The following is an 11,428-nucleotide window of genomic DNA, read 5'->3' on the forward strand; positions in this document are numbered from 1 at the left end:
AGTTCAAGACCCAGGACTGGCCAAAAAAAAAAAAAAGAGGGCTGGGAATATGGCTTAGCCTTAAAGTGCTTGCCTTGCATTGGTAAAGCCCTGGGTTCGATTCCTCAGCACCACATCACATAAACAGAAAAGGCCGGAAACAGCACTGTGGATCAAGTGGTAGAGTGCTAGCCTTGAGCAAAACGAAGCCAGGGACAGTGCTCAGGCCCTGAGTCCAAGGCCCAGGAGTGGCAAAAAATAAATAATAATAATAATAATAATAATAACCACGCACTTCATCAGGTTGCTGTGTTGTTAAATATTCCATATGAAGTACTTTTATTGGCTGTCATCACATATCTCAATTCTTCCTTTATGATAAACACTTCAATTGTTTTAGAAATTCTGTGTTAAAATACACTGTGTTAATTAATTGGGCTGGGAATGTGGCTTAGTCAGAGTGCTTGCCTATCACAAATGAATCCCTGGGTTTGATTCCTCAGCACCACATACAGAAAAAGTCAGATGTGGCACTGTGTCTCGAGAGGGAGAGTGGTAGCCTTGAGCAAAAAGAACCCAGTCACAGTGCTCAGGTCCTGAATCCCAAGCCGCAGGACTGGCAAAAAAAAAAAAAAGAAATATACACACACACACACACTGTGTTAATAAATGTGAACATTTTAGGTTTTGACATATATTGCCAAATATAGATCCATTTATTTTCCCTTCAACAATGTGCAAAGAAGGGACTATTTTTACACAGCCTCAACAACATGATGCATTAACAAACATTTTTATTCCAGTGTAAATACATAAAAAATAGCCTCATTTTAATGTACTTGCCTCTGAGAACAAACTCAACTTTTTTTTGGCCAGTCCTGGGCCTTGGACTCAGGGCCTGAGCACTGTCCCTGGCTTCTTTTTGCTCAAGTGTAGCACTCTGCTACTTGAGTCACAGCGCCACTTCTGGCCATTTTCTGTATATGTGGTGCTGAGGAATCGAACCCAGGGCTTCATGTATACAAGGCAAGCACTCTACCACTAGGCCATATCCCCAGCCCCCAAATTCAACTTTTGATATGTCTAAATTTGTTCTCTTTTCAGTAAATGATCTGATCCATAACTTTCGACTTTGCTTGTTATAGATTTCTATTCCTTTAGTCAATATGCAAAAATTAATGTCTTTGATGCAAAAATTTACTCTAACATGGCATTTGTTTTGTTTATTTTGTCATATAGGCATTGAGTTTTTATGAATTCAATACACTGAGCTGTTGTTTGTTTCTTTTCAATGCAAATCTAACCAGGAAATCTATTGTAATATGTAACACATACTTACTGTAAAACAAGAGTGAGTAATTTTATTGCTTGTACAGCAACATCATATTCCTTGTCAAGAGTCATAGACACAATTCTATCCTATAAACAAAAAGATTAAAATATGTTTTAAAAAGGAAGGAAATACTTCCAAATTTAAAGTAATTTTACATATTTAGTACTAACCTTGAACCGACTGGTAAAAAGCTCCAGTTTTGAATTAAGCTCTTTATTATAATAAAGCCCTTGTAGCGCAGTAAGACATTTGAGTCTCACCTCACCTTGCTAAAAGAAATGAAGAGAAAACATATTCAAACTCTGTGCATTCCCAATCTGAAAATTCAAGATGTATGTAATGCTTTCTGGTTCAAAATTTTAACCAATAACATTTTTTCAGTGATGACATCTTTTATAATGGAAAAATAGAAATAATGACATCCATATGACTAAATACAGGGTACTAAATACAGGGTTACTATCTCTTAGCTCACTCAAATAATACATTTTTGGAAATTTTGTTCATACTAAAACTACTATAAGTTGATAGTAGCATATTTCACAGAGAATCTATATAAGAATCATGTTCAAAGTTAATGAAAAGGCAACTAAAAATGGTAGTTTGAGGGGAAAAAATGAAACATCAACTTCTAACATGTACATGCTTTAACAAGAGGAGAAAAATGAGGTGCTGAGTAAAACTTAAGTGGTAGAGCACTTGCCTAGCATGGGTAAAGCCCTATCTTTGATCCCTGACACTGGAAAAGAATAAGGAAAACTTCAGGTAACACTTAATACAGCAACAGAATAATAATGGTTCTTTTTAGTGCTCTACAAAATGCATCACCAAAACCATCTTCATGATACTAGTATTGAAACACAACTACTGACTCAATACTCAGAACAAAATAAGTGGCCAGGATATAAAAAATAGCTGGGGACTTTACATGTATGTTAGATGTCAAGTTCTCATAGAGGAGATAGAAAAGAATAAAGGAGAAAGGTTTGTATGAGTGTGGTGTAAGAAATGTATGCAGATAATCCATTTACAAATGAAAACTGCAGACAGCCATGCCCAGGTACCATCAGAGAGGCATTCCTACACAGGGCACACTTTACCTTATCATGCATAGTCCAACCAACATATTTTAAATAACTGTCATTAAGAAAGGCATCACTATACATCTTCATCCAAATGCCAATTTCTTCAATGCATATAGCTCGGATCTCAGCTATTGCATCCCTAGATAGATGAAGGAAAAATTATATGCAATCAGTTACACTGCTTTATAGGACATATGGCTTATTCAAGACATGCCAAGTACATCTTATCTACTATAAATACACCACAATTTTAAGTATTACTGAGAAATAAGATATAGTTGGTAAGTATGCTGTCTAAAGCCAGTAGCTTAAAATCTAGTTGCCAAAGCAGAGCTACCAACATAAATATTTAAAATTAAATATAACCACAAACAAAGCCCCACCCTTGCCTTTTACACTAGTCCATATCCTAATCTTGGCTCACACCTGTTGGGTTTGGTGTGTTGCAAAAGTAACAGGTCAGTTTCATCTAGTTAGATCATAATTTTCCCAGTGAGAATTACTTACACACAACACTGAGCCCAAGTTTACAATACTGAAATCAAGTTTATCATGATTATTAAATGATTTTAGCATTTGAGTTTTTTGGAGACAGAGTATCACAATGTTGCCTATACAGGTCTTGAACATCTGTGCTCAAATGATCCTATAGCCCAAGCTCCTAGTTGCTGAGATTCGAAGTGTTTATCAATGCTTTCCTGTACCTAGCACAGACTAAAGGCTTTTAAAATCACCCTGTAGGTGTGGGTGAATCATTTGAAGCAGAGGAATAACACAATAAAAGGATGTTTTAACAAAACTGCAATAATTCTACTTAGAAAATGGTCTAACTTACCGGTATCTATGTACAAACACTCCTTTAAATATTGCATTCATCATATTTTCAATTTCATCTTGATTTTCCTGAAGCTATAAAAAAGAACACATCATTAATTTTCATTTGACAAATAATCAAAAACAATCCCACAAAATGCAGGTTGCTCCAGTACTTTGGTGATCACATCTTTTTTCCACTAGACAAAAATAACCACAAGGAAAAAGTAAAATTTGGATAGCTGAAGTTACTTGAAATATCTGACTTTAATTTGTCTGGGAGAATAATTCTTTTCAACTGATCACAAAATTTGATTATAGAGAAACTGGTAGAGAAATATGGTTTATTACTGCATTTATTGTATAATAATAAAAATAATTATATAACATTTATTATATATGTTCTTATCAAGAACATGTAACCATTTTTTAATGATTTTGATGTTTACAGTCTAGAAGAGAAGAATCATGTTTAGTGTCTTCCAAATGAGTAAAATAACTATGTTTAAAAAAAAAAACCATAGGGCTGGGAATGTGGCTTAAGAGTAAGTAGAGTGCTTGCCTTGAGCAAAAAGAAGCCAGGGACAGTGATCAGGCCTTCAGTTCAATCTCCACGACGGGGGAGGGGGGGTTAACCATATAGTTATTCATTTTTAAAAAGACTGACTGAAATGAATGAAATAACAAAATATTTCAAAGTAACAAAAAAATTCAGTTACCTTCACTTTTTTGTGTATATGTGCCACTACTGTTTCTTAAACTCAGGAACTAGGTGCTGAATCTGAGCTTCTTTGCTCAAAGCTACTTCTGCACTTCTGGCTTTTTGAGGAGTAGTTTACTGGAGATAAGTTACTTTCTTACCTGAGCTGGCTTAGAACTGTGATTCTCAGATCTTAGCTTCCTGTATAGCTAGGGTTACAGGCATGAGATACCAGCACCTGGCTGGCTGTTAACACTTAATCTATCAACCAAAAGTGCATGTGAACTGGGTGCTTCCTGGCTAGCTACTCAGGAGGCAGAAAGCTGAGGATCACAGTTTCAGACTAGCCAGGGCAGACAAATCTGAGAGATTCTTGTCTCCAATTAACCAACAAAAAGCCAGAAGTGGAGGTGTGGCTCAACTGAGAAGTACCAGTCTTGAGCAGAAAGGCCCGGTGAAAACACAAGGCCCTCAATTGAAAACTCAGTACTAAACCCAAAAAGAAAAAAACAGTTAAGAATATTGTTTCCTTTTTAAAAATCTAAGGGTAAATTAGCTCTTATTCTATATGCTTTTCACAAAATGTATCTCTATTCTCTGCATAAATACGATTCTGTATTTCTAAATAATGCTAACATAAGCATGTACTTTTTAATATTCATTAACACAGTCTAAGGTATAGGATTGTCCTTCAAAATGTTTAAAATCTTAAACTTTGCAAAGAAATGTTGCTCAGTGACAGAGGGCTTTCCTCACATACATGAGGCCCTAGCTCTATCCCAAGTACCACAAAAAAATAAAATGAAATAACTCTAATGTAGAAATACTAGTATTATATAATTTGTACAAAATTTCCATATCAAAGTCCTCTTAATTTTCTCCATATATTCTATGCTAATTGTCTCAGAATAAGGTAATGTTTTCAAAAATTAAGACATGCTTTATATTACCAGTGAAATTCATTAATTAAGGAACTGAGGTTATATGAAAATTAGTTTCATTGCTAGGTACTGGTGCTCAAGCCTGTAATCCTAGCAACTCAAAATGCTGAGATCTGAGGATCAGGTTGAAGCCAACCCAGAAAGGAAAGTCCAACAGATTCTTATCTCCAAGTAGGGCTGTTGCTCAAGTGGTAGACCACTAGCCTTGAGCACAAAAGCTCAGAACAGAGCTCTCAGATCCTGAGGGGAGGGGAGGGGAGGGGAGGGAGATTTTATTTATTTACTATTAGTTAAAATAAGACTGAAACTATTTTCCTCATTTAAAGCTGAATTTGATAAGTAGTTCACAATGCTTTCTACTATAATGGCTTAAGAGTCTAATAAGTCAGTTATCTTTTTCAAAGCAATTACACATAGTGAAACCTCACTTCATCAGACAACAAGCTAAGGGAGACAGGAGAAAGACTGTAATACTTTACATGAATAATACTAAAGCTGGGACAATCCAGACTGTCCCAAGTATCTTTACTTAATTAAATGCACTATTCTTAGGAAAAATATGAGTTATTATTGATACAGATATTCAACAAGACTTCAAGTTAGACAAATAAACTACTTGAAATATACCATTTGAGATTATTTTTTATTTTAATTTTGTTGTAGTTATTAAGGAGTTGTACAAAGGGGTTACAATTCCATGTCCGTAATGAGTACAATGCTTCTTGTACAATGTCATCCCTTCCTTCATTTTCCTCCCATTTCCCCCCTCCTGTTCCTACACATGAGTTGCATAGTTCATTTTTTTACATAATGTATATACTGAATACTATGACTGCATTTGTACACCCTTTCTAGCTCCATTCTTGTGCTTCCCGTTTTGTTTCCCCTCAAATGACAAAAAAAGAACAATGAAAACAAACAACAAAATTTCATTTCCTGGAATTTCTTTTGGTAAGTAGTATTTTAGATGTTCAGAAGAATTATACCTTTGGGTTCATCCCCTCAGTATTTCCTCCTTTAAATCTGTGTGTAAATGCACAGAGCGCAGTATAAGTTGTCATGTCCAATTGTGTTTTAGATCTAGCTTCCACACATGAAAGAAAAGGTGCTGTTTGTCTCTCTGAACTTGCCTTACCTCAATTAACATTTGTTATAGTTCCATTCCTTTCCCTGAAAACATACTCTTTCTAATGGATTAGAAATTTTTCATTGTATATATGTACTCTATGTTTGATTCACTTATCTATTGTAGAGTATCTAGGCTGTTTTCATAACTTGGCTATTGTGAATAGTGCAACAATAAATATGGACGTGTGTGTGTGTGTGTGTGTGTGTGTGTGTGTGCCCACACGCTATTATATCCCAACTTGTATGCCCAAGAGTGATATTTTACTAAAGAGTACAGTAGTATTTTATTAAATACTTTTTTGTGGGGTACTGGTATGTAAAAAATGCTTTGCACTTGCTAGGCTCACAAGACTGAGACACATTTCAAGCCCTTAAAATGAAATTTTTTATGGGACTGAGGTAAAACACATGCTTGTCACCCATAATGCCTAGATTCAAAATCCCTACCACCAAAAAAAGAAATGAATGAAATTATCTGAAGAATTAACAAGTTATAGTTGATGATAAACAAGTAAGTTACACATTAATAGTCTAAACAGGTTATATAAAAATTTACCTCTTTCCGTTTTTGTAGCAGGAGTTCTAGCCTCTCATTGGCTCGTTTTCCAATCATTTTATTCCGTTCTGCTTCATATTGCCTTTGTGTATTATCCATATTAATGCTAAGATTTAATGCCACATTCACCAAAGCTGTCATAAGCTTCATAGCTATTTTTAAAAGGGTAAAATGTTGAAATTAGTCTAACAGATGCAAATTTTTACAATTTAAGATCAAATTAAGAGAAATTAAGCAGAGAAGGGCTGTACTGCTTCTAACAAAAAAGAAAAATACAGTTGCTACCAATGATGTCAACAACAGATCATGCTATATAGAATAGTTACTATGTCAGCAAATTGTCTATGCCAAATACTTTTGTGCTTTATCTTGCAACCTTCCCAACAGTCCTCAAAGGAAAGGGCAGAGGAAATTGAAGGTCAAAAATGTGTCCCACATTTTAAGTTCATATAAATAGTTAAAACAAGATTCAAAGCAATAAAAACTAATTCCAGAATCTTAGTATTGTCAATAATGTCCCCTACAACAACCTAACTCAGAGATCATGATTCATCTGAAAGTCATTTAGCTAAGACCTGAGTATGTAGCTCAGTAGTAAGGCATTTGCCAATCATGTGAGGCCCAGCATTCAATCTCCAGTGGCACTTTAAAAAAAGTCATTTAGCTACCTCAGTAACCAAAGAGGATCTAACTGCATTATATCAAATTACATGGTGTAAAAATATTGAAGAGTTTTATCAGCATTAACTTATGTTTCACTTTAGTCTAATGCACATTATAATGATAATGATGAAATGGTAAAGAAGAGTTATATGAATATAAATTCAAAAGTATAATGTGAACTGTTACTTAATAAAGTGCTTTCTCATAAAAATTTTCCCTGTATTATTGTTTTAAATTTTGATACAATAACCTATTCTGCCTGGAACTTTTAATTTAATAATGAAAGATCTGATAATTTTATGTGTTGTTTAGTATACACGACACCATTTCTCATACTTGGTTACTTTGTATGATACAACAAGGCAAACTCCATCTTCATTTGTGGCTGGCTATTGGCTCTCTTAAAAGGAAGTTTCCAAGTTTCTACTCTTAAGTAATTACAAATTTTCAGCCAACTAGTATGTCACTCTAGCCATCAAATGTTTTGACATTGGACTTAATCATGTCAAGTAAGACCACATTGATATTTTGTGTCTTCAACTTTAAAAACAAAAGGAGAACTTATGATAAACTGCATTTCATTTTTACTAATGAATTATTCAGAAGTCTATGATGAATCGTAGCTTTAATTCTTTGAGGAGATATTCTAAACCAAAAAATTTTTAAGTTCCTCAGAGAAAAGTTAAAAGACAGAAATCAAAAGTGGCATTAAAGCTTAGAAATTACAACAAACCCTATCTGACTTATTCAAATTGAAACACAAATATATGTTCAGTAACAGCCTATCAGTAACTTTACCTTCAGCACAAGCTTAGATTCAAGATACATGGAACAACAGCAAAAAATTCTCTGCTGTGGTATTAAACACATGAGGTATGAAAATGCAATTCAAGTCACTAAAATTTAGAGATGAAAGATTCTGAATGGACTGAAAGTTCCTACTTTCCAATACAAGTTAAAGAATAAGCACGGCTGGGAATATGGCCGAGTGGTAAAGTGCTCGCCTCGTATACATGAAGCCCTGGGTTCGATTCCTCAGCACCACATATATAGAAAAAAGCCGGAAGTGGTGCTGTGGCTCAAAAGGTAGAGTGCTAGCCTTGAGCAAAAAGAAGCCAGGGACAGTGCTCAGGCCCCGAGTCCATGCCCCAGGACTGGCAACAAAAACAAAACAAATAAACAAAAAATGATATAAAAAAAAAAGAATAAGCATTGTCCAACTGGGTTGCCCTCTTACCTAGAGGAGACTAAACATCAAAATGATGGCAACAGTAAACCCAAATTTGCCATCTATTCTCCTTGATAAAACATCATTCAAGCCAGGCATCAGTGGCTCATGCTTGTAACCCTACAGATCTGAGGATTGCTATTCAAAGATAGCCTGGGTAGGAAAGTCTATGATATTCTTATCTCCAATTAACTATCAACAGGCCAGAAATGGCACTATGCCTCAAAGCTGGTAGAGCCCTAGCATTGCGTACAAAAGCTCAGGGTCAGCACCTAAGCTGTGAACTTTAACCCTGGTACTGCTCTCCACTCAACAAAACAGCGTTCAAGAACACAACACATACCTACTAGCCAATTTTCGCTTTCTACTGCATAGTAATCCCTGTGGCTTGACACAAAGGGGGAGAGGGGATATTATCACATTTTTGTTTGAGTATACCTTCAATGAATTAAAACAGAAAATATTAGGTGGATATTGTGATGCATGGCAGTAGTAATACCAGCACCCAGGAGACTGAGGCAGCATGGCCTCATAGCAAATTCAGAGCCACTTTGGACTACACTGGTAAACACCTGTCTCAGAAACAAAACAAAATTCATAAGAAACAAAGTAAACTCTGAAACTACAAATTTATTCTAAATAATGCAGGGAGGAGAGTGGAGGGAGTATTCTCTCAATGATTATTTTAGAAGTTAAAGTAATGCCACTATTTCATTTCCCTTTAAATGAGAATCATTTCCTTTCTAACCTACGGAAATACACAGAAAATCATTCAAAATACTGACCTGCCAGGGTGCTTGTATGTCGAAATGCTCTGACTTGGGAGTCAGACAATCCTGTAAGAAGTGAAATGACTGTATCCATCATGTACTCATCATATATGATACTATATTGACATTGCCGTACTAATACACCAATGAATTCACAAAAACTGGATTTGAACTTCTTCCACTGAGGACCAGCCATGGTAAGTGGATAATCACCACTATCCTAAAACATAAAAGTTTAAATAGCAACTTAATTTCAAATTCATAATGTAAGGTTTTAAATTGCTTTTGAAACAGCCTAAGCAGAAGCACACAAAATTCCTTACACTTCCTCTATAACAAACTCTCAGGCAAGCAAGGGAATCGTGTGGAAATGTACCTTCGGACAATTCTTCTCAGTCTGAAATGATTTTAATCAATGAAATTATTGATGTGAAAAATGTGAAAGTCTTCTTTATCAAAGTGAAATATTCTTCTGATGAACACAAGTATATTTATACAGTAATTAAATTTCTCTAAAACAAGCAAACAGAAACTAAACCTATTTCTGAGTGGATTCAAAATAACAAAACCATATTCTCAGTTAGTTTAATGGAATTATATATACATCAACAAAAGTTTACAGTATATGTCTGTCATAAATTTTATGAAAATAGTAATCAAACATAAACAGCCACATAATTTGAAAAGAAACAAGGCTAGGAATACAGCTTAATGGTAGAGTAGGTAGGTACTCAATTCAAGGTCCTGTGGTAAAGGGCAAGAAGTATAGTTCAGTGGTAAAAGTAGATACTAAATACAGTTCATTCTCCAGTACCACAAAATAAATGGAAGGAAGACCGGATGGATGGATGGATGGATGGATGGATGGATGGATGGATGGATGGGTAAATGGATGGATGAGTAAATGGATGGATGGATAGATAGGTAGGTGAATGAGTGCTTAAAAACGTAACACAAGGCCTGGCCCTGGTGGTTCATGCCTGTAAACTACTCAGGAGGCTGAGATCTGATGACCAAGGTTAAAAGCCAGCCCAGCAGAAAAGTCTGTGAAACTCTTATATCCAATTAACCACCAGAAAAATGGAAGTGGCACTGTGGCATAAGTGGTTGAGCGCTAGACTTGAGCTGAAGAGCTCAGGAACATAAGTATCCAGGCCCAGAGTTCAAGCCCCATGACCGAAAAAAAAAATTAACAGAAGGACCCATTATTATATAGAAGTCAAGGTCATTCATAAAACTCAGAGTGACCAGTACATCATAGTAATGTTTTAATGATTAACTTTCATCACCAAAGTAATTTTTACCTCATGTCATATAAACTGAATTGTGTCAGAGAACAAATTCCTAACATACTCCACAAAAGAGTTTTATTCATTTGGCTGGTGAGGGGGGTCTTGGGATCAAATTCATAGCCTAGAACATGCTAAGCACATACTCTATCACTCTACTATACCTCCAGGCCCCACATTTTCTGATGATATATTATCACTATTAACAACTTCATTTGTTGAGATCTTCAAATTATATTTCAGAATGATTATCTTAAATACTTATTTCCTTTCAGTAAAAAGTTCTCACTTAAAACAGTTAATATTAAAAGGTTAAAACATACAATTATTCATAATTACCTCTTCACTACTCAGAGACTGATTAATATCACTTAGTGATTAACAACTTAGTGATTAAAACCATTTGAAAGAACTCATCTGTCAGAATCATAACTGGAAGCTTATCCATTAGAAAGATCAAAAAAATAATGACCAAATAAAACAAGTGAGATCAGAGATTCTACCTAAAAATGTACAAGTTTTGAAACTATAAAAACACTGGTGCTATAGACAGCTGTAAACAAAACAAACAAATCCCATCCCTGAATAAACTTTCATTCTAGTCAATCTACGAGTGTATTTATTGGTTACAATACTTCATAGATATTATAGTAATGATAAACTTTCCTCCTATTTACTTTTTGTTGTATTCTCAGTTAAATCACAATGGAGTTTTTAAAACTGTAAAATATATTTTTTTTCTAAACTTTCCTTAAATATTGACTATCTTCTTTATACATTATTTCAGAATATATTCCTATGTTCTGAATTGTTTTTCCCCCCTGAAGTTTTTGTTTTAAATACTACACTATTATTAACTGGGCACTGGTGGGTCATGTCTGCAATCCTAGCTACTCAGGAAGCTGAGATCTGAGGGTCATGGTTCAAAGCCAGCCCAGGCATT

General features: G+C 35.0%; 1 protein-coding gene and 1 long non-coding RNA gene across 10 annotated transcripts in view; one reads left to right on the plus strand and one right to left on the minus strand.

Moving 5' to 3' along the window:
• Stag2 (stromal antigen 2) overlaps positions 1-11,428 on the minus strand; it is a 133,944-nt gene that overhangs the window by 47,628 nt on the left and 74,888 nt on the right. For all 9 annotated transcript variants that reach the window (XM_048336812.1, XM_048336814.1, XM_048336811.1 and 6 more), the window contains exons 7-12: positions 9,212-9,416; positions 6,536-6,687; positions 3,233-3,306; positions 2,413-2,536; positions 1,483-1,581; positions 1,319-1,398 (exon numbers count right to left, since the gene is read on the minus strand). In XM_048336812.1, coding sequence (XP_048192769.1) covers positions 1,319-1,398; positions 1,483-1,581; positions 2,413-2,536; positions 3,233-3,306; positions 6,536-6,687; positions 9,212-9,416 — 734 coding nt within the window. The remainder of the gene's footprint in view (positions 1-1,318; positions 1,399-1,482; positions 1,582-2,412; positions 2,537-3,232; positions 3,307-6,535; positions 6,688-9,211; positions 9,417-11,428) is intronic.
• On the plus strand, positions 627-1,168 carry LOC125344195. Its single transcript, XR_007209431.1, has 2 exons — positions 627-814; positions 1,038-1,168. It is a non-coding gene; the product is annotated as an uncharacterized LOC125344195 (long non-coding RNA).

This window comes from Perognathus longimembris, chromosome 28 (assembly GCF_023159225.1).
Source record: "Perognathus longimembris pacificus isolate PPM17 chromosome 28, ASM2315922v1, whole genome shotgun sequence".
Lineage (NCBI taxonomy): Eukaryota > Metazoa > Chordata > Mammalia > Rodentia > Heteromyidae > Perognathus > Perognathus longimembris.